Consider the following 24265-nt stretch of genomic DNA (forward strand, 5'->3'; position numbering starts at 1 on the left):
TAAGGATGATTTTTCTTTATAGACTTCTCTGTTTGAGGTAATTCTTTTGTATGTTGTGCCACCTCCATAACTCACTTTTTTAAAAAATCTGGAAGAATGGCTTCAATAAGAACACTTCTGTGTTACTAAAAATATGTGCGCTTGCAATTTTTTACATTGGAAGAAAAATATTACGACAATGTTGATGATATATCATGACTAAAAGATATATACAATGTGTGGTATTAACACTGTTACACATGCAGTACATATAGCACTGCTAATATGCATAGCAGTCTACATATTTTGTCTTGGTCCTTTCCTTTAAAGGAAAGGCTTTGGGGTGGGGTTTTTAATTTAGGAATAAAGTGAACAAGAGAGTGACGTGGTAGAAGCTCATAAATTGTATGTAAGGTCTGGACAACATGGATAAAGAAATTTCTCTCTTGTAGGGTCATCCAATGCAATTTTGGGGTAACATTATTTCATTAGTTTTTAAGAACTATACAAAACAAACATACAGTGGTACCTCAGGTTAAGTACTTAATTTGTTCCGGAGGTCCGTACTTAACCTGAAACTGTTCTTAACCTGAAGCACCACTTTAGCTAATGGGGCCTCCCGCTGCCACCGTGCCACTGCCACACGGTTTCTGTTCCCATCCTGAAGCAAAGTTCTTAACCTGAAGCACTATTTCTGGGTTAGCGGAGTCTGTAACCTGAAGTTTATGTAACCTGAAGCGTATGTAACCCTAGGTACCACTGTATTCAAACCTGGAATACAGGTTATAGTAAACATATAAGCAGCAAAAAATCTTAGCTTGGACATATGCAATATAAAATGTATACCTATGGCTGACTTTTCTGTATCCATATTTCTTAACTGAGCTTCGCTGAAAGGAGATTTGAGTAAGCCAGGGAGAGAATGGTAATCCAATACAATTGATTGGCAGTAAATTCTGGACAGACACAAAAGAAAGTGCTTCTTCATTATGTTCACAACGAACATGAAACTTTGTGCCACATGCTGTGGTGTCAACTACTAGCTTAGATGATCTATCAATGACCAGTACGTAAGCATGGTCATATGGAACCTCCCAAGTTTAGAAGCAGTATGCCATTGACTAATGCTAGTTGCTAGGGAGCTGGAGTGCAGTAGGACTGCTGCCTTCATGCTCTGGTTGTAGCCTTCCTGGAGGCATCTGATTGGTTACTGGGATAACAGGAGGCTAGCCTGCATGGACCTTGGACTTTTGGTCTGATCAGCAGGGCTGTTTTGTACTCTTTATGTCCTTCCTCTTCATCAAATCCTTAGAATCAGGTTGCTTTTATTACCCTTTTGTCAATTAGCTCCAGATGGCAAAGCTGGGTAGCTTTTGTGAACGTTCAGCTTCGAGTTTGAACGGGGACGGTCTCAGACACCATGGCCTTCTATGACTAAAGTGAGATAGACCCAAAGATACTCTTTACTAATGGAACAGTAATGCCTCAGTGTTTGGTCTAATCAGCTTCCTATGGAGGAAGGAACTGAAGTCTTAAATGTTTTATTTATTGTCATAGTGATTTCTTTGAGTAGCATTTTGGTGAGGTAGCTCCTGTTTACAAACATTTTAGCATTGGCATAGTATGTGTAGGAGTACCATATCTGTGTGTGCAGTTTTTCTTATAAGACACGTTCATCTTTTTATGAACACCAAATGCAAACACACACACACGCACAAGGTAAAATTCACAAACACACATTAAATTCCTGCTATGTTTATACATTTGTTTCTGTGTGTACGAAAGCAACACGAGATGAACACTCTAGAAACACAAGTGAAAAGCATTGATTTCATTAAGAGAAAGGATGCTTACTCATAAATAAGTGTCACTGCATTCCACGGTGCTTATGCTCAGGTACATGTGCATAGGATTGCAACCAAAGGCTTTTTTATTATTTATTTAGTATATTTATATTCTACCCTTCTCCTAGGTTGTGATTCAAGGCAGCTTTACAACATTTAAAATATCATGATGAAATACATAGTAATAAAAACAAACTAGTTAAAATCAATAGTTGACTGCTTGTTAAGCTTTTGGGACTTTTTAGTTTAGAGAAGCAGTGACATGATGTTTATAAAATTATGCATGGAATTGAGAAAATGGATAGAGAAAAGTTTCACTCCCTCTCTGATAACACTAGAACAGGCTTCCTCAACCTCGGCCCTCCAGATGTTTTTGAGACTACAATTCCCAGCATCCCTGACAACTGGTCCTGCTAGCTAGGGATCATGGGAGTTGTAGGCCAAAAACATCTGGAGGGCTGAGGTTGAGGAAGCCTGCACTAGAACTTGTGGAAACTGAATGCTGGAAGATTCAGGACAGATAAAATAAAGTATTTCTTCATGCAGCACATAGTTAAACTATGGAACTTGCTCCCAAAAGATGCAGTGATGGCCACCAATCTAAAGAGGATTAGGAGGAGAGAGCTATTGACGACTACTAGCCACGATGGCTATGCTCTGGCTCCATAGTAGGAGGCAGCAGTGCTTCTGAATTGCTGGAAACCACTGGGATCACAGGCATCTGGTTGGCTTCCGTGAGAACAGGATGCTGCACTTAAATGGGCCATTGGCTCTTCATATGTCCTTACATTCACCTACAATCACACTCCCCCACTCTCTACAATGCTTAGAAAATCTCTGATAAAAAAACAAAAGACCACACTACTGAGGGGGAGGCGGCGGGAGCAGATGCCACCCAGCACTGCTTTTTTGGGTAGTGTGGGGCCTGCAAGCTGCTGCGTCACTCACAGGGGCCCTTCAGCTGCAGGCCCAGTGCCGCTTGTGGGGCTGGTTACGTCCTTCTTGGCTGCCCTCTGGCAGCTGAGGGTGGGGAACGCAGCAGTTTGGCATGCTGTGAGCTCAGCCCTGGGCTGCACTGTTTTTGGGAGCGGCGTGCTGGGCTCTGGAGTGCCTGGGCTTGCATGCCATCTTGGGTTCCAGCATGCCACTCCCAAAGGTAAGTGGCCACCCCCAGCTACCCTACTGAGCTGGGCTTGATATTCCCCACACATATTTTGACTTCTCCCTCAGCTATGCCATGCTCTCACCCACAGACAGCACCACATAGCCACACACTCAGCCAAAACACAACCATCAGCATGCATAAGATTGTGGCCCATGTCTTTTAAGCAAGAGGACATCAGATTGAAGGCTTTATGTGCTTTGTCAATTCCTGGATTCTCGGAAGTCTCTCTAATTTTAGAGTACTTTATGACATCTCACGGTTTCGCTTCCCCCTCCATTCCCTATAAATGATAAGTTACAAATACAAAAGCAAAAAATAAAGCACACCACAATTCAATTCAGAGAGACAGATGGTCCCTTTTTTGTGCTGTGACTGTAACGATATTTTTAACCAAGGAAAGCTTAAAAAGACTGGAGCAGGATACAGGTAAACAATAGCCCTCCTTAATTATGCCTCCTCTTTCTCCCAAAACAGATAGAATTAGCAAATGCAGAAAGAAGTGTTCGTTCTATATCCGGTTTTTCCAGAAGCATTTTCATAGCACAGTGTTTGTGCTTTTTAAGCACTGTAGCTTCACATGCTGCTTCCAATGCATGCTTCAAAGAGTTGTTCAGCAAAGTTGTTTTGCTGACCACAAGTGTTGGCTGGGTGAGCACTTGGCAGCATGTTATGAGGAATTTGCATGGTGCTCATCTCCATAGTGCTTTGGATTTCATTGTTGTCGCAACTCCAGTTGAGGTGTCTGATGCAGTTGCCTTTCCATACTTTGTGTAATCGATTTCAGTATATGTGGCCTGATAATGTGGATGGGACTCTTGCAATGATATGGCCCACGTCTTGCTCTCTTTACACCTGCCCATCCCAGCTGGTGAAAACCAGTGTGGAGTGGTGCCTGCTGCCCTTAAACAGGCAATAGTACAGTAAGGACAAGAACCGATCCATTGAATAACTTCTTCGTTATCAGGGCAGAAACAGGCAAATTCAGGAATAAGGAGTTCTGAAGGAACTCATGTAAAGTGAAGCGGTTATTATATTTGTTACTACTGGACTAGACTATACTGCTTAGTCCAGCTTTAAAGAGATATGTGTGATAGTACCCATAGGTCATCTTTGTAAGCTCTTCTTATAGATGCCTTAAATGTATATGGCCAAATTCCAGCCCTCCTGGTGTTCTGTATATATTACTGAGGCTTTATTCCAACAGTTTTACCTCAGTTAGCACCTAGGTCATCCTTTTCTCCTCTGGACAACTGATAGTGTTTGCTAAATGGGACTCTTAGTCAGCTTCTTCCTCCTCCTAAGCTTCCCTTTCTCAGCGGTGCCCTAGTCTTCTTACGTTGAGTAGGTCAGCCGATTCCCTCATAGGCCATCACCCTAATCAGCTTTGAGTTTAGCTGGCCACTGTTTCCCCCCCTAGACTGTTTACACTCTTATGGGAGTAGTGGGGTGTTGGTGGTGGAGGCGTCTCAAACTCAGAGGGAAATGTAATGTAAAAAAGTACAGGAAATGATACTTTACCTTATTAACACTGGCCATTCTGCACTTACAGTAAGTTCTCTCTTTTATGATACCAACACTCAAACGTTATGTATGTATTCCTGCCAAACCAGGATGTAGGTTTGGCTTTTTATGCAACACGTTCATTATGGGAGTGAGGAAGTAGTAAATAAAATTTTCCTTTGAACATCAAAGTGTGCCCCAACTTTGGAATTAACTCCCAATTACTTGCACTACTTGAATTTCTTCTGCTTTATTTGATATTGATTTATTGTCCAAGCGCCATTGTTTAGTACCTTGATTATTTTTAACTGTAAGGTTAATTAACAATAGGTTTTTAAAATGTATTTACTATTATATTTATACCCCATATTTCCCATAAAAGGAGTTCAAGGTGGCATACATGATTGTTTCCTCCCTCATTTTATTCACACAACAACCATGGGAGGAAGGCTACATTGAGAGACACTGAGTGGCTTAAGATCACTCAGTGAGCTTCATGGCTGAGTCAGGATTTCAGCCCTATCTTTACTATACCACTGGATCTCTGAGTACCACTGGTATACTTTACTATACCACTGGATCTCTGAGTCGCTCACACAGTTAGAATTTCAAGTTCTCAGACATTACTTAAAAAGGAACCCATATTGAGATTTTGGTAATTAGCAAATATTTTTTTTCTATTAATATAAACTACAATGCTGTCAAATTGATGTTGACATAGGTCCTTCTTCGAAAGAGAATTATCCGCTTTTCCTGAATTCAAATATTATTGCAAATATTATTGCCATAGCCAGATCTGAAATACACTGGTACCTTGGTTCTCGAACTTAATCTGTTCCAGAAGTCTTTTCAACTCCCGAAACTGTTCGAGAACCAAGACGCAGCTTCCGATTGGCTGCAGGAGCTTCCTGCACTCAAGCAGAAGCTGCGTTGGACGTTCGGCTTCTGAAGAACGTTTGAAAACCAGAAAACTTACTTCTGGGTTTTTGGCGTTCGAGAGCTGATTTGTTCGTCAACTAAGCTGTTCAAGAACCAATGTATGACTACAATTTCCAGTAAAATTTATAGAAGCTGCCTTAGGACAGGTATTTATTGCACTATTCTTTTCAAGGAGGGTGAGACAGGATTCAAGAAAGGGAAGTGAATCTGAAATGAAAAGGAATATCAAATACATTGCAATCTCTCTCTCTCTCTCTCTCTCTCTCTCTCTCTCTCTCTCTCTCTTGCTACAGGGGTTTTAATCTATTGTTAACTTAGTTACTATAGTTCCATTTCTTTCTCTCCCCTGCTGTAGAACTTATTGATAGTACTGGCGCAAAGCAATAATTTGAATTGACTTGGGTCAAGTCACATGCTATTTTGGACAGCTTCTGAACCCTTGGGAACAACTTTTTTTGCAGGGGTTGGGGAGGGAAGCCTGTATTGGGAGTATGGACCAGGAAAGATCCATTACATGAACAGAGTTCTGATCATCCTTCTCTGGATCCAACACTTTCCTCCCTAAAAGCAACGTTCTGCACAAGATCCAGCTGCACAAATATAAAATGGGGGACACCTGGCTTACCAGTAGTACATGTGAAAAGGATCTAGGCGTCTTGGTAGACTACAAGCTTAACATGAGTCAACAATGTTATACAGCAGCAGCAAAAAAAACTACTGCTCATGTATCCACAGAGGTATAGTGTCCTGATCAAGGGTAGTAATAGTACCATTCTATTCTACTTTTGTCAGACCACAGCTGGAGTACTGTGTCCAGTTCTGGGCATCACAGTTTAACAAGGATGTTGACAAGCTGGAATATGTGCAGAGGAGGCCAGCCAATATGATCGGGGTCTGGAAACCAAGCATAATGAGGAAAAGTTGAAGGAATTGGATATGTTTAGCCTGGAAAAGAGGCAGTGATATGATAGCCACCTTCAAATATCTAAAGGGCTGTACCACATGGAACAAGCTTGTTTTCTGCTGCTCCAGAGGGAAGGACTTGAACCAATGGCTTCAAGTTACAAGAAAGGAGATTCCAACTAAACATCAGGAATAACTTTCTGACAGCAAGAGCTGTTCAACAGTGGAACAGACTTCCAGGAGAGATGGTAGACTCTCTTTCCTTGGAGGTTTCTAAGCAGAGATTGGATAGCCATCTGTCATGGATGATTCAGTTGATATTCCTGCATTGCAGGGAGCTGGCCCAGATGACCCTCAGGGTCCCTTCCAACTCTACAGCTCTACAGTTCTGTGATTCTGTAGGTATAGTATATGTTTGAAACTTGTACATATTTTAATCCAAATTTTAATTTCACTCCATATTCGTTGTTTACATTTTTCATTATATTAAAAGAATCTGGAGTGAGCTATGTAATGTGGCTGACTATTCCTGAAGAAGGAAGTAGGTGTCAGTTACAATTAATGTGAGCGGATTCTATAGCCCTAGAGATGTGACCCCATGTTACAGTAAATATGGCAGCATGAATTATTTTCAATTATAATGAACTTAATTTTGTTGCATTAGTTATGACACACCTCACTGGGAGCTTGCTGCTTTGATATTGCAACAACTGCAGTAAAACAACAACAAAACCAGAATCAGGGAATTCAAAAGCCTTCATCGCATGCAGAAGCACTGGGTTTCCAGAGCCATGTTCACTGTCTCACATTTCACATAAATATAAGAAGAGTCTTGTGGGATCAGACCAAAAGCCCACTTAATCCAACATCCTGTTTCCTCCAGTGGCCTACCAGAGGATAAGCCTCAAAGCAGGACTTGAGCCCAGCAACTCTCCCCTGCTTGTTTCCTCTGGTAAACGGTATGCCTGATGCCTCTGAACCTGGAGAAATTGTATAGCTTTCGTGACTAGTATCTATTGATGGCCTTATTCTTCATGCATTTGTCTAATCCCCCTTTAAAGCTGTCCAGGTTGGTGGACCGCATTTTGTGGTGGTGAATTGCATAGTTTAACTATGCACTGTGTGAAGAACTACTCCTTTTGTCTATCCTGAATCTCCCACCCTTCAACTTCATTGAATGGTCCTGGATTGTAATGTTATGACAGAAGGAGAAAAGCTTAACTCTGTCCACTTTCTCTTCCACATGCTTAACTTTGCACATGCAATAATGTCCGGAGTCCAGAAGTGACCAGGACATCATCAGAACCTGCAGTGCCATCATCTGAAGAGCTGGACCAGGTCCCTGGCTATAAGTTTAGTGTTTCTGGACTGTGGATGGTGGTATACCTAAGCTGGAAGTCAGGAGTGCACTGAACCAGATGCCACAGCATTCAGGTTCTGTAGAACCAGAGATGGAACCTTCACTGGCAATTTTCTCTACACTCAAGGAACTGATTGTATCCCACACCAAATTGATAGTCCAGCAGTGGAGGCAGCATGCCAAATAGGAGACCATGGAGGAAAGGAGACATGTTCATTTTGAGGCCCAAAGACTGTCCCTTTTAAGGGTTTCTGGTACTCCAGTGCAGGGGGCATATCATGGAAGAGGTATCTGGTGACAGGCACTCAATAGGCTTTGTTCACTTTGTGCTCTTGCCAGAAGAAGTTGCTCACTAGGAGCAACCCTTGGTGGTACTGCAACAACCAACCTGCCTTGCTACCATGACCGGTGTGCTCCTCGGGATTGGAACAGAACATGACACTTGTATCATGTTCACCCTTGCTTGCGTTTTTTCTTGCAAGAAAGTGATAGATAGTACTGCAAATCAGGTAACCAAATTGACACCAGAAATCAGGAAGGATCATGGATGTTGCAATATGTAGCCTCCAGAGAATCTCAGCCTACTAGATTCTGCAGCTTCTTAGCTCACGGGTCCTTTGGGGAATAAACTACATTATTAGAAATCTATCCTCCAGTTATCAGATGGCTGTTTGACTGAGATTTCTGAGATGAACAAGATTCCACAGTGTTTCGGTATCAGATGTAATATTAACTGGACAGTATTTGTACATGAAATCTTTATAACTGTTGTACATCCTGATGATAACTTCCATTTTGTTCTGTTAGAAAGTAAGAGTAAACAGGCACTTACGTAAGTCTCAGCTGTTCTTTTGGAACCTGCCTTTATACTCGTGCAGTGATTTCTTTGGCATGCTGTGCAGCTCTTTTTAACGACATCTACACAAAAATCTTACACATTGTCACTTCTCTAGCTATTGCAGAGCTGCTAGTTGACATTTCTGAATGAAGGACAAATTAAGGACTTGATTCAGTAATCCAGTTTTTATCCAGTTTATCCTGAAAAATAGGTTCCTGCCAGTTTTTAGATATTCAACACTGGCGTAGATTCCTTTTTCCCCATGTGCAGGTTATTTTCATTAACTTATCTGTGTTGTTCTTTTTCGTATGTGGGCTGGCTTTGCACTATCTCACATACGAGGTACAGAGCTGTTCTCACCATTTGCAGTCTTCTCCTGACTTGACAGCAGTTCTTAGAGCCAAACTACCGGTACACGTAATGTTAAGCACGGGGTTTTTAACATTGTGTCGTTCAGAAACTGTATTAATTAGGATTGGAACTGCCATAGGTGAAGAGGAGGAGCTTAATTCGCTTCCTGCTGTGATCTTGACAAAAATTTCTTCCCTGAAGCTTCTGTTTGAATTGGCAGGGGAGGTTCCATTGGTGCCAATGGGAACTTTCTTCCCGATGCAAATAGTAGCTTGTGGGTGGGAGAGGTGTCATTGGGACTATAATGTTAACTTTCTTACACACAGATCCTGCCTTAGCCCCAGTCTCAATCAGGTGGCCCAGTAATTTTAATTTCTTGTACAATTATGCCAAACCATAGTTTACCCCAAACATAGGAGCTTTTGGAAAGGAGATTGTGGTTGCTTTGCTCCTCCTCCAGTTCTTCCTAGGCCACATAAATCCAGTGCATTCTATGCACCAGACCTGTTCCCTAGGATGGAGTAAAACCATCCATATGATCTGTTGCACATGTGTTAGGATCCACCAGTGTGTGTCCACCCAACATAAGATCTGTTGAACATGTTCCCTTAAGAGGTGAGATTTTTTTGCCTGGAGAAACAGTCAAGCACTGTTTTAATCTAGTCCTTAATACCCTTAAAAGTGTACGCTCACAGAAGGCTACATAAAAAGAAGTTGTTAATAATGAGAAAGCAAGCATTCATAAATTAAAGATGCAGTAACTCATATGGAGTGGCTTATGAGCATACATACAAATAACTGGTGCCTAACACATTGACAGTCCCCATATCTAGAGAAATGAAGGACCTTGTTGTTGGCATTCATCTGTCTTGAGAGGCATCAGAGTATGGGGGTGGTCCAACCACTGCGTTAGCAGCACTGAAGTGACTTGCTGGAAGAAGGTGTACAAGGCACCATTCAACCATCTGAGGGACTCCATTCCGGATTTGTGTGGGGATATCCCAAATCCTGCAAGGCAGTGGAGGTTTAGGGTTAAGATTTTTCTTTCTCCTAGATGGGCTACTTTCCCAGGTTGATAAGCCCCATCTGCTCCTTACTTCCCTCTACAGGATGTGCAGAAACCACTTTCTTGACTATCGGACCCACTATTGGTTTTGTTCGCTCAATCTGACAGAGCCTGTTTTTGCATGCAAGGGAAGTCCCTAAGTCATTGAGGGTTTGAGACCCATCAGCTACCCTCACCTGGTTTAGCTGGCCAGTCAAAGCATGCTGGCAGCTTCTAGGAGCCACAGTTGAGAGCTGAATGCAGGGTTGGGACCAAAGATGGACAAACTACCCCAGGAGGAGCACAATGTGTCCCCCACAAGAGGTACTACCCCTCCCCTAACACTCCATACACCCCTGAAGCACCTTAATCTACAAGAAAAGAAAGTGGGTGAGCATAATGTTAGTTATCAACTAGGGATAGGAGGAGAGTTATACTGTTACCATCTCTTGTTAGAGTGATCCTGCAATTGGATGAATGGAAGGGGACCAGGCTCCAAGGTTAGGCTTGGAATTTCTTTGCCTGTGGAGTTATGCCTTCACCTTCCAAACCAACAGGCAACCATACAATAGTGATCTTACAAATCGCTAGGTGTGATAGCTATGGAGTGCTAATTGTTGTTATCTAAAAGTGATGTGAAGGTGTATACTTGGAACCATGCTGTGCTGATTAGCCCATGCAAAACCTCAACCTTAAATTAGATTTTGGATCTCATAATTCTGTGTGTAAAATGGGAATGAAAGGGATGATGTGGAAGGGGAAAATAAAAGTTTCTCATGAAGCAAGAGTTGATAACTTTCCTGCCAGATATAGTTACTGGTTTGGGAGTTTCCCCCAGTGTCACTGGTGGCTTATCAATACTTGCCTTCTGGCAGTCTTTGAGGTCAGGAGGTTGGATTTTGCGTTCTGTGTTGCTGATGGTTAAGTGGGAGCTGATACCACAATAAGGCACAAGGTTCCATCAAAATGAACCAAATAAAAGTCAAGTCAAGCTCTCTCTCATTATGCATTCTGTCTTTCATAGTATCCCTATCAGCAGCTGTGCCTACCACTGGCATAGCTCTGAGCATCTCTGAAGAACGCTCCCCCTGGAGGTCAGGCTCCTTGTGGAGCATTTCTTGGTGCTTCCTTCAGTGTTTCCTAATTTATCTATTAATTACATAGCTGTTTAATTCTAAACAGCTTTTATCACAACATTTATCATTTGGAGGAAACAGTTGTTAGAATGTCACTACTTTTCACTGCAGGTCCAATTGTTATGCTTCAGTTTCTAGCTTGAAGCTTTCAGTGGAGAATAAAGGATGCCCAAGGCAGAAGTCAACCTTTCACTTCTGCTACAAAGGAGATGCCATCTATTTCATGCTGTGCTAAGTATTCCATTGGAATGCAAGTAAAACACAGCCTTCAGCATATCCTAATTTTGAAAAGAAAAGCAGTAAGCAAAAAGAAGCAGCTTTAATTAACGCATTTTGTTGTTCTTTAAGTAAATCCTACAAGCACTCAAAGAGTTATCTGTTAACAGTCAGTGCTATTGGGGAGATTCTCAGTACCTTGCAGATTGAGCCCTTAAGGTATTTCTCAAAATAAGATTTGTAGTGAGCAAAAACAGAAAGGAAAGCCTTTTTTTTTTAAAGAACACACAACCACAACTGACTAAAGTCTGAGTTCACTCTGGGTGATTTCTATTTTATTTTATGCTTTTGGCGCATCCGGAGAATTGTGATGTGTAGTGATTAGTTATATTTATATGGGCTAACAGCAGTAAAAAAAAATTAATAGAAAAGGAGCAGCTTGCACAATATAAATCATGTTCTCTTTGTTTAACTATGCCAGTCTTATGTATTAAGATATTTGTATGGGATATCAGTGGTTCATTCTAAGGTGTCAGTTGTTCTAACACGGAAAGGAACTGATCATTGATTGTCTCTGCAGGAAGTTCTGTTATTATGGGCCCTGAGAATACTCCATACTCTTGGTGTGGAAAAGCCAACTTTATTTTTGTTATACAGTGGTACCTCGGGTTACATAGGCTTCAGGTAACACACGCTTCACGTTATAGACTCTGCTAACCCAGAAATAGTGCTTCAGGTTAAGAACTTTGCTTCAGGATGAGAACAGAAATCATGCTCTGGCGGCACGGCAGCAGCAGGAGGCCCCATTAGCTAAAGTGGTGCTTCAGATTAAGAACAGTTTCAGGTTAAGAACAGACCTTCAGAGTGAATTAAGTACTTAACCCAAGGTACCACTGTATAGATAATCATACATATGTGGCTATGGTGGCTCATTTACCAGATGTAATGTATTTAATGTTAGTTCTGGGAGTTTATACTTGATTCTGACCAAACTAAGCTTCTTGATGTCTAGTTCCTCAAGAACGAACATATATATTGTGAGAAAAGGTTTTGTATACTGGAACCCATTTCTTCGGATGCATAAAGTGTTATCCGCAGTTGGTGGGCCTGGACACCCATGTGGGATGGGATCTGGGACCTGCAACAAAATGTTGCAGCAGGGAATGCTCATTGTTTCTCTCACCCCTTTCCCCTTGTTTTTCTGTTCCTTCTCCGGAACAAACCCATGGCATTCTGTGGCTACTGAACACTGTTCTCATTGGGCTGGGGGGGGGTTTGGGCGGGGGGGGGGGAGTTGTCCTTTAGTTTCCCCACCCTACATTAGTTTTTTGTATATCTGAAAATTTTGGACCCCTTCACATAGAATGCTGATACCTTCCTTGTTTCACTGTGGCTCTTTTTTTTTTCTTTTTTAAAAGATAAAATCATTTCAACACTTCCAAGCTCTGTTCACTATTAGAAGGAAGTGGTGCACACACATATCATAAACAGTGAAGCCAAAATGCCGCAAAGATAAGTACTGTACTACAAAACCTGTATCTTTTCTTTCTTCGATGTATGGCTAAACAAATCCATATTAAGTAGGGTTAGTGCTGTCTCTTTCCACTGCCTCTGCTAAAGCTTCATATAAACCTATTGTATTCTGATGCCAAATCCTATTACAGGAAGTTGTAAACTCCCTGCATCTTTAAAAATAACCTTTGTAGAACTGCCAGCACCTTACAGAATGAAAACGGAGGGCTCCATTCTCTTTAGAGCATGCATACCAAGTAACATCGAGTCAGCTTTCAAAAGATTATATAAGAAAAGGACAAGGAAAATAACCGTTTTTACAGTGGTAATATATTTATATTTCTAACCTCAGACTTTCATAAATTAAAACTGAGGATACCTTGTATATAGAAAGCACAATGTGTGGTAAAACTCCTTGAGAAGGGGTTGGTGGTGACCTTACATCTTTCTTTCAACTTTTAAACATGCATCACAATACATGGCACACTTAACATGTCTCACTAAAGCAGGGCACACTCTCTGTTTCTGTTCTGGAAAGCCTCTAGCTCCCCACCTGCTATAGTACAGTGTTCTGCCTCCATGGTCACAGACAGTAGGTTTCTGAATACCAGTTGCTGGAAGCAGCAGGAGGGGAGAATGCTCTTGTGCTGAGGGCCTGCTTGCTGATTTCCAGCAGGCATCCTCCCCCAAGTGCCCCTATATTCCAGGGACAGTCCCAGAATTACAAAACCCACCCCAGCTTCTGATTTGGTCCTGGAATGTCCTTATTTCACCCACCAGTACCACTGCTGCTGAGCTCAGAGAGGAGGATGAGTTGGCACTTGTCCTGAGAAGCGGCAGCAGTGGAAGTTGGAGGAGAGCATCCCATTGCCTCTCCATGGCCACTACTGCCAGCCTCCTCCCTTGGGCATCTTGCAGCGGCTGCTGAGGAACGGGCGATGAGGAGGAGAGGCCGCTGCCACCAAGGATGCGTTGGCTCCGAGGTGCAGGCAGAGGACAGGAACGCTGTTGGCAGGAAGAAAGGGTGAATGGAGTGTAAGGATTTTTTTTATTATAAAAATCCTTTGTGTATCCATGTCTCATCTTGCCCCTTTCTCAAATTTATTTATTGGTGTGTATGATTTTTTTGTTTTTGTAAATCTACCAAAGAATAAAAATAAAATTTTGATTAAGGGGTTTTCTCAGGGCGGTGGAGGGTGTGTTTGCCATGTCTAGTTGGTGTAGTGATGGTGGAAATGCTCTGCGGGGTAGGGGGACAAAAATGGGGAGTTGAGGATTTTCATCTGAGGAATTTTGCACGGTATGCTGGATGCTGGTTAGCACTTGGCCTGATCTAGCAGGCTCTTTTTATGTTATTAACACCGGTTTAACAAAAAAAGAAGTTGCAATACTATGATAAAAGCACAAAGCTTGGTATATATTTAGGGGCACCCTGTGAAGCTCAAGTAGAGAGCTATTCGTAATTTCAAAATGGCAGCCAGTTTTGTAACTAGTTGTGCCGCTTGCCTGTGCATTAGGAAGATTTCCACTTTCTCTGAAGAGAGTGGCTTGTGGGTGAGTTGCAACAGGGCTACATAGGGCTACATAGGCACAGGGCTACATAGGCCAGGGCAAAAGGCCAGGTATAACCCACAACTTTTATTCTTCCTGAGGTAATGTGATACAGTGATTTTATGAATTATTACTTGGGGGAGAATATTTCTTAAAATTGGAAATAGATTTAAGGTTGTGTAGGAATTTGTTCAGGAAATACTGTTGGGCCATTGGGCTGATCCAAAAGGTTCTTCTCAAATTCTTATGTCTGCTGTCGTTGTTTCTCTTCTTGATGTTGTTATTTTGTACCCATCCTCCTCCCCGGGTGGGTTACAGCAATTTACAAATATATTTTTAATCACTATACGATCATCTGAACACAGTGATTTTTTTATTAAGAAACACAGCATTTTTATAAAAGGTATTAAACAAACACCTGGATTAGGTGAAATTTTAAGCAAAGCATTTAGTAGTTTTTTAAACAGTGAACAAGTATAATAATTATACAACTCAGGATGAGAGCCATTTTAGAACAAACAATTTCAAACTGTCCTTTGACAGCAGAAATTCATAGGCAGGTTGTCTCATTTGTCAAAAGTGAGTAGATTGCCAGTTAATATGCCTTTTGTTCTGATACACAGTGACGAATTCAGTAATAATTGCGCAGAAATGTCCCTCTGCTTAATATCCGTCAGAGCAGATGGAAATGTTTTGCAAATTGGTCACAGCAGACCACAGATAGGTCTATCACTACCCTGCCTGGCCCTGGGTGGAATGCTTGTACCACCCAGAAGAGCGAGTTATCCAATTTATCCAAGTACTGTAAGTGGGAGAATATTTTGTAAGAAGGAATATTGCGTGCAAATCCAGCACACACCACTGACTTAAACATTAAGTGATAGGTGATGTAACTGTTTAATCATTGCAATTGTAGACAATTCCAGTATTGCTATACTTTGTTGAGCCTCACTGGTCTGCTTTAAACCCATGGGTTTTTAAAAATATTAATCATAAAAATAAAATATACCACAAGCACATTCTCATGCATACTCTTTTGCACCCATTGGGATAAGAAAGTTTAGGAGGCTGACTTTTTCCCTTAGATGAATTACTCCTCTTAAGGATTTCCCATCTTCATTCATGGATTTGGAAAATTAGTACTTTATGAATGAAGTTGTTGAACTTAAAAAATGTAGCAAATTAATCCAGCTCTAAGATGTCCTTGCAGCAGATAAATTTAGAGGTAGAGGACCCTTAATGTATAACATTATAATTTAAATATTTTTTGCAAGCTATCCATATTTTATTTCAAAACCATTTTTGTGAAACTTCTTAACACACTTTCAGTGCTTACTTCATGTAGTCACAGCTTTGCATATTTTCTTTGAAGATTTTGAAAATACAAAGATAAATGATGACTAATGTGCACCATCTGCCTGGGGGGAAAAGATTTCTTACTGAGGACTCAGTTTCTGCTAAGCTGATTTGCTTATAAGAAGGAAGCAAGCCCATCCCTCTGCTATGAAAATGAGGTTTTAATATCTTCTGACAAATTATTAAATAGCAGTATATAGGCACTAGAATAACAATATTTACTCCATAGATTAGGGTCAGTGGCATCTCTTCTTTTGGATTGTTACAGGAACTCTGGGGGATCAAAAAAAAAGCTGGTGTGTGAGGCCTCAAGAACTCCTAATTTGTTGGTGGAATGTGCTGAATTCCTAGAGCTTTCCTGCCCGCTGAAAATATTTGATTGGTGCAATATTGGTTGCCTCTTTGTGGCCCTGGAGCTTGAATGTTTGGTAGTAGAGATGAAATATTGCTCTTTGTGTTGAGGAGACACAGGTGCCTTCATGATGTCATTATTCATAGCTGATGGTGTGAACCACTAAAAGTATTGTGTTTCTGAAAACGTCATATGACACAAGTACTATACCAAGCAATTAACCACTTTTTATTCATATGTAATTTATGACATAGTTTCCTCAGTATTTTTATGAGTTTGAGGGTGCTAGACCTTTCTAAATTCCTGGATCCTGCAAGTGTTAAACACTAATTAAGCCAGATTAGTTTCCTCTGTTGAGTTGATCTCCTTAGTGATGGGCCAGTAAGCAAACAAGGGAACAAGGGTGAGAGACAGCAATTGGATGGGTGGGGCTCCCTCAGCAGATAAAGCCAGTGTTTAGAGTAGAGAGGTTAGAGGCAAAGAGTTGTGTGAGCCAGAAGCTGGATGCAAAAAGGCTGCAGGCTGGAAAGGCAGAGAGAAAGCCATGGCTGATTTCTTCTTGAATCCAAGGCTGTAGCTATGTGTGTGTAAATACACCTTATATCATAAAGACACTACAGTCTGCACTGTGCCTCATTTCCAAAGGAAACACGAATCCTGGGTAAGTGCCTTGCATCCCTGTAATCTTGCACCTCCTGGAAATTTGCAACAGCATCCTGCTCCCCCAACACAGCCTTTATTCTTATACTGGCAGAAGAATTAGGTTGAGGTAGAGAGAGCAAACATAAATAGCCCTAGGGGACTGTTTCCCCCAATGTTTCATTGCTCTGAACATGCAGTTGCTTCTCCTGATGCTGCATCCTAGATTGGCCCACAATTAAAAACACACGATTTTAACTACTTATGTAGCGCCAAATAAAAGTTAACAGGGCAATTTACAAGTAAAAAAAAATTAATAAAACCAATCTAGTTGCTAATCACTCTATTAGACTGGATGATCCTCAATCCCAGCTGGAGGATGGGTCTGTTGCACTGCTTTATCAACTAAAGGTGTCCTTCTTATGTTGCTTATACTCTGTGGGGCAAAAGATACATACATGCATGTACCAGGTGCTACCAAGAAACACCACAGCCCTGTTCCAAATCTTTCACCTAAATGGACTGTTACAGCAATGATATCCAAGTATAGTTGGGCAGTGGGAAGGTAGATTAAGGTAAGGAGCAGATATTCCTGACTGGAAGAGTGAGTTTGACAGTCTGTGTCTTGTGGACCAAATGAGAGCTAGTTCAAAATGCTTAATGGAGATGCTATGGGTCTTACAAGTTGCCTGTAGCATGCCATGCTTGACATAAGGAACATTTCCAGGTGAAAATCCCTTTAAAACATGTAGGATTTCACAGGGAGAGGGAGAGAGAAAAGGAGAAAATGAATGGTCTACTCTTCTTTCTTCTATGCTGACACTACTGAGCTAATTTTTTTATATGGGCTGTGATGTTTCATGCCATTTTTTTTCAAATCAACAACTCCCCATGTGAAACTGAGGGTTTTAGGATGGGGCAATGTTGGTGTAATGAGTTGTAATCATTTACCTGACTAGTCACTATTCTATTCAGTAATTCTACTCAAATTAATTTGTGATTATCTATGTGTAGCTCAGAGTTCAGTTGATGCCAGGATTTCAGTTCAGTGTCCTTTGCCAGTGAAATGTAAATGGAAGCCATTGTTACTGGGGAGTCTTCTATTACTGGACCAGAGTGCAGAAAAACGTTAATTCAATTAAATGAAAATAAATATCTTACACGCGTTTTCTAAATATTTGTGTTGAGGTATCAATTTCCTACACTGTCATTACGGTGTTGCCGTGCTGGCTTGATATTAGGCTTTGTGGTGTTGTGCTGGCAGTGTTGTTCGTATGCTGCATCACAGCACTTGTTTATCCGCAAACCGTGTTTTAATATAGGGCTGTGTCTTCACAAACTATCTACAACAGCAAGCAGGGGAACCTGTGGCCTTCTCATGGTTGTTGGACTACAGTTCCCATAATCCCTCCTGACCTTTGGCCATGCTGACTGGATTAGAAAGAAAGCAACTTGCACTAGGGATGCAGGTGGCGCTGTGGTCTAGACTCTAAACCACGGAGCCTAGGGCTTGCCGGTCAGAAAGTCTGTGGTTCAAATCCCTGCGATGGGGTGAGCTCCCGCCATTTGGTCCCAGCTCCTGCCCACCTAGCAGTTCAAAAGCACGTAAAAGTGCAAGTAGATAAATAGATACCGCTCCGGTGGGAAGGTAAATGGCGTTTCTGTGTGCTGCTCTGGTTCGCCAGAAGCGGCTTAGTCGCTGTCTGCAGACAAACGCCAGCTCCCTCTTAAAAATTCCTCTTAAGTTTATTAATATATGTGTATGGGTTTATGTTGCTGAGCATTGTGTTTGGTCCTCTGACTAGTAAATAGTGATATAAATTTACATGGATATTATTGCATTGGTTATCATTCACTGTTAACATGCATCAAGCATTCTGGAGATGCAGTCCATAAATGTTTTAAATAAAAAAAATGAAACTTTGGTTTCCTATTAATGATTGCCATTTTAATTCATTTCTTTTACAGGAACAAGTAGAATATGCCTTCCTGATAATTTTTACAGTTGAAACATTTTTGAAGATTATAGCATATGGATTATTATTACATCCCAATGCATATGTTAGAAATGGATGGAATTTACTGGATTTTGTAATAGTAATTGTAGGGTAAGTCTGATTTTTAAAGTTTCAATATATAAAGTTTCAATATATTAAAATGCTTGAAAACGTTGCCTCATTTTGTATGTATGCCTGTTTCTACACTAGTGACATCATAAATAATCTTCTTCAATTTTCCTAGACTTCAACATGGTTGTCAAATGCTTGATAGCTCTGCTCACATACACTCCCCACCCCGCACCCCCTGGAAATGTGATGTTTATACAGTAAGCTCTTGTTGTATTCCAATAAGCTGTTGTATTCCCAGTGAGTCAGCAGCCAGAAAATTTAATAAGTTTAGGGCTCTTTAATATGCTAATTTTTCCCTATACAGTGGTGCCTCGCAAGACAAAATTAATTCGTTCCGCAAGTTCTTTCTTCTTGCGAGTTTTTCATCTTGCGAAGCATGGTTTCCCATAGGAATGCATTGAAAATCAATTAATGCGTTCCTAGGGAAACCGCTTGCCAGGCTGGCGGTGCGGAGAAGGGCTTTTCTCCGCACCGCAAGCCTTCAGGACAGGTACGGGAACAGAGGGGAAGGCGCGCAGCGCTTCTCCTCTGTTCCCGGGGCTTGCGTGGGAGGAGGGTTTTTCCTCCCCACCGCCAACATTCAGAACAGCATTCTGAATGTTGGTGGTGGGAAGGAAAACCCTCCTCCCACCCCAAGTCTTCAGGACAGCCATCCGATGCCGGGCTGCGGGAGGAGGCGTTCCCCCCCCCCGCCCGGCATTGGAGCTTCGTTCCGATGTCCGGCGGCGGGAGGAGACGTTCCCCCCCCGCCCGGCATTGGAGCTTCGTTCCGATGTCCGGCGGCGGGAGGAGACGTCCCCCCCCCCGCCGGACATCGGAGCTTCGTTCCGATGTCCGTTGGAGGGAGGAGACGTTCCCCCCCCGCCGGACATCGGAGCTTCGTTCCGATGTCCGGCGGCGGGAGGAGACGTTCCCCCCCCGCCGGACATCAGAGCTTCGTTCCGATATCCGACGGCGGGAGGAGACGTTCCCCCCCCGCCGGACATCAGAGCTTCGTTCCGATGTCCGTTGGAGGGAGGAGACTTCCCCCCCCCCGCCGGACATCGGAGCTTCGTTCCGATGTCCGTTGGAGGGAGGAGACGTTCCCCCCCCGCCGGACATCGGAGCTTCGTTCCGATGTCCGGCGGCGGGAGGAGACGTTCCCCCCCCGCCGGACATCGGAGCTTCGTTCCGATGTCCGGCGGCGGGAGGAGACGTTCCCCCCCCCCCGCCGGACATCGGAGCTTCGTTCCGATGTCCGTTGGAGGGAGGAGACGTCCCCCCCCCCGGACATCGGAGCTTCGTTCCTATGTCCGGCGGCGGGAGGAGGTCCGAGGACAGTGGGGAAGACGCGCTGCGCTTCCCCGCTGTCCCGGAGATTTCCCTATGGGCTGTCGTCTTGCGAAGCAAGCCCATAGGGAAATTCGTTTTGCGAAGCGCCTCCAAAACGGAAAACCCTTTCGTCTAGCGGGTTTTCCGTTTTGCGAGGCGTTCGTCTTGCGGGGTACCACTGTACAGAAGTAATGTTTCTGCAGAGAATCATGTGTGTGTAACGTGAGGTACAATCAGCACAAGAGCTTGAACTTTGTTATCTATGGGTAGGGTTTTTTGTAAACTTTGTTTATAAAAAACTTTGTTTATACAGGTTTCACTGTTCTCATTTTTTACTTTATTACGAATGTGCTTTATTGTTTTGAGTTCTCTTGGGTCTAGGATGTCAAGTTACACAGTGTCAAAAAGAGGAGACAGATTTGCATAAAATATTCATATGCTGTTTTATATGTATATATGTATATCTGCCAATTTGAAAATAACCTTCATAATTTAAGTAGAAATGCAATATCACTATAGTGGGGGAATGCTATGACTAGGTGACCTACATGCCTTGTTAGCACGTGGTAAGCAAGCTAACTGTTGATGGGCAACTTCAAGGCCTTTCTGCTCTCCTTTCTTGTGACTCTTTACCTTTAAACCACACCTGAATTGACTGTTCTTAAAACAGAGGACACCTTTAAATAGAGGCCTGTCTTCTGACAGCCCTTCAGTTAGAACACTCTTCTCTGTAAAGTGGGGCAGGTGGGTATTGTATTTGGGGTCCTTATGATAACTGAGGGGGACGCGGGTGGCACTGTGGGTAAAACCTCAGCGCCTAGGACTTGCCGATCGCATGGTCGGCGGTTCGAATCCCCGCGGCGGGGTGCAATCCCATCGTTCGGTCCCAGCGCCTGCCAACCTAGCAGTTCGAAAGCACCTCCGGGTGCAAGTAGATAAATAGGGACCGCTTACCAGCGGGGAAGGTAAATGGCGTTCTGTGTGCTGCGCTGGCTCGCCACGTGACCCGGAAGTGTCTGCGGACAGCGCTGGCTCCCGGCCTATAGAGTGAGATGAGCGCACAACCCTAGAGTCTGGCAAGACTGGCCCGTACGGGCAGGGGTACCTTTACCTTTTTATGATAACTGAAGAGTTTGTGCACAAATGTTTCTTTAAAGAAACAAAGCATTTTATTGTGGGGAAAATGTGATCTTAGCCATAGAAAAGCATAAAAAAGCTCTCAGAATTTCCCCCGAGTTTGTTCACTTTGATAAGAGCCATGTGAAGATGTCAGACTCAATCACTGTTGGACAGAAATTAATTACCTCAGAAATTAATTAATTATTCTTTATCAGCCTGCTGAATAGGCCCAATATTTGTTATTTGGCAGTCTTAATCTGGGAATGTTTAACCAGAAGGGGCAAAACAGGGAGAACTAGACTAAAATAGTGCAATGACAGACAATGAACATGCTGCAGAAATGTAGAACTAGAAATATCAAGCTGAATTCCAAGTAATATGATTTGAATTACTCTTTTGTGTGGAAACTGTTGAAACACCCCCCACCCCCAAATGGTACACGAGTTGAACCTGTCATCCAACAAAGTAGAACAGTTCAAGTTTTCAGCATCTGTGCAGGCCATTGACATCACAGGAGGTGAGCAATAGTTAAATAAGAAAGATGCACATAAAGCTATGTGAAATATTTTGTGGCACAAGCCCACAAACAAGTTTCTTCCTGGAAATAAAGAAAGGAATGGTGTGAAATCTGATGTCTTATTTGTATGTGTTGAAAGCTCTCCTGTGTGGAGCATGTGAGTTACCCTGAGCAGTCTATCAAACCGCAACAGAAGCTTTTTACCATTGTATCATTGCTCTTTTATAATTTAAAACACAAACCCCTCACATTGACAGCTGTATAATTCAGGAGTTTTTCGGTGTATTTTCCGGGGGGTGGGGTAGCACAACAACTTTGGGTTTCTTGCAAAATCAAAGATGATAAAATCTCTTATTTCTTGTTTACCAGATTGTTTAGTGTAATTTTGGAACAATTAACCAAAGAAGAAGAAGACGGTGCCCATTCTAGTGGGAAATCAGGTGGTTTTGATGTAAAAGCCCTAAGAGCCTTTCGTGTGTTGCGACCCCTCCGGCTTGTATCAGGAGTGCCCAGTGAGTCATTATCTATTTATTTATTTTCTTGCAATAGTTTAACTGAAGAGATGAGATCCCCCATGTCTATGAAACTACATAGTAGATGTTGCCTTCCTTATCAATTAATTTGATAATGTCTATTTTGAGATGTCACTCAAAATAGTTTACTAAAGTTTTGGGATGGTATGTGTGACTATGATAAACGTTCACTAAGCAGGTAAAGGAATTGATTTTGTGGACTGATCCTATCAATTAAATGCCAAACTAGATGCTACAGTAAAAACGCAGCTGTCTCTGAAAATGGAACCTACTTGTTCTTGACCTCAGATTATTTTCTGTTTTCCTCCTACTGCTAGGATGTGTGGAAACAAGCTATGACATGAGGATATGGCAAATTCTACTAGACCATGCTGAAGGGATAGGGAGAACTAGATATGTGGCTACTATTTTTGGTGTCCATAGGCACGTTTCACATCTAGTTTGGACCTTAGACCTTTACTTAAATACTTCCAGTGAATGAGAGCCCAGCTCCTCTTGAGGTAGTCTGGTCCACTGTTGAACAGCTCCTGACATTAGGAAGTTTCTTTTAATGTTTAAGAGTCCATGTAATAAGCTTTGGAGGAGCCCTCAGGGAAATATTGTGCAAACATTTGCTCTAGATCACACTTTCCCAAATTTTTGACTTCATTGACTCCTTGATAAGCTTATGAAGTTGCCACTGACCCCCAACCCAAATTCTTAGGAATGCAAATGAAATTAAGTCAAGATATAGCACCTATATACCTATAAACAGGATGATCTGAGAATACTGTTGTGTTGTAGAATCACCTTATTCAAGACAGACATACCTTCCTCAATTGCCTTTTGTACATTCCTGAGAGTCATAGTTCTTAATTATTATTATTGTTTTGCATTATACCTCATAAACATTTTTCTCCCCGGGCCCTTTTCAAAATGTGTTTTATTATCAAATTTTCAAACAATAAACATAAAAAAGAATACAAATGTGTCAGAAAATTCAAAGAACCATAGGCATTTATTCACCTGATGCAGAGTGCCAGGGAGTTAAATATCAACTACTTTGGGAAACCTGGCTCTGGGAAATGAAAGCTGGGCTGCTAAAACTGGAAGAACTACTAAAACAAGCAAGTCCAACACAAATGACATGTGGATTTGCATATAATCCTTTCTGTTTTATTGCCATTCATTGCTGTCTCTTTTTTTGAGGTTGTTTTGGATTGAATGAAACCTCTCTCTCTCATCTCTTGCTTTTAACATTTGATCCAGAAGCAAGGTCATAATGCTGTGTTTATTAGACCATAATCTGTTGCCATGGAAATGATGGTAATTGGTACAGATTTAGCAAAATTACTTCAATGGAGGATCAAGCTATTGTAGGAAAGATGCCATGAGTGGGGAGAAAGCCTTTTGGTCAGATGGAAAACTCTCACTGCCAACAGACTGATATCTCTAATTTTGTACATGCGTTTCTCTCGATACAAGCAAGAGCTGACCTTCCCTCTCTCTTTTTTTTAAGTGACAAGAGAATTAGAATGTGTGTGTGTGTGTTTTTTAAAAGCTTGTTTTGCTGTTCTCAAGGGCATCTTCACTTAGTACATACACTTATTAAAAATTATGCTGGTACTTTTTGACTGTACTTTTTGACACTAGCAAAACTCTCTTTGACCAAGTATTCTTTAAGAGAGCAATGCGAAGCCCTAGCTGGAAGCAGTGGGGTGGAAATGATTGATTCAGATCCACATTTTCAACCAAGACTCTGCTGCTTGTGCCACCCAGGGTTAAAGGTGCATTCAAGAAGCTAATCTTACTTTTTGGCAGTTCCAGCCTGAATCTGGCATAGCAGAGTGGCCTGGAGTGTAATCCTCTTGGTGAAATGTGCTGTCTTCAGATCCATCACCTGGCCCTATCCTGCCTCTCATGTTTCAGAACTTTGCAGTGGCTACCCAGGGGAGGACAGTGCCAGCAGCGCCGTGCAGTGCACTGTACCT

At 42.1% G+C, this 24265-nt stretch overlaps 1 protein-coding gene across 38 annotated transcripts in view; it reads left to right on the top strand.

Moving 5' to 3' along the window:
* Positions 1 to 24265, top strand: part of CACNA1D (calcium voltage-gated channel subunit alpha1 D) — a 187129-nt gene that overhangs the window by 45133 nt on the left and 117731 nt on the right. For all 38 annotated transcript variants that reach the window (XM_083489143.1, XM_083489150.1, XM_083489153.1 and 35 more), the window contains exons 4-5: positions 18655 to 18794; positions 22132 to 22274. In XM_083489143.1, coding sequence (XP_083345269.1) covers positions 18655 to 18794; positions 22132 to 22274 — 283 coding nt within the window. The remainder of the gene's footprint in view (positions 1 to 18654; positions 18795 to 22131; positions 22275 to 24265) is intronic.

The sequence above is a fragment of the Podarcis liolepis genome (genome assembly GCF_965112155.1).
Source record: "Podarcis liolepis genome assembly, chromosome: 2".
In the NCBI taxonomy this organism is placed as follows: Eukaryota; Metazoa; Chordata; class Lepidosauria; order Squamata; family Lacertidae; genus Podarcis; species Podarcis liolepis.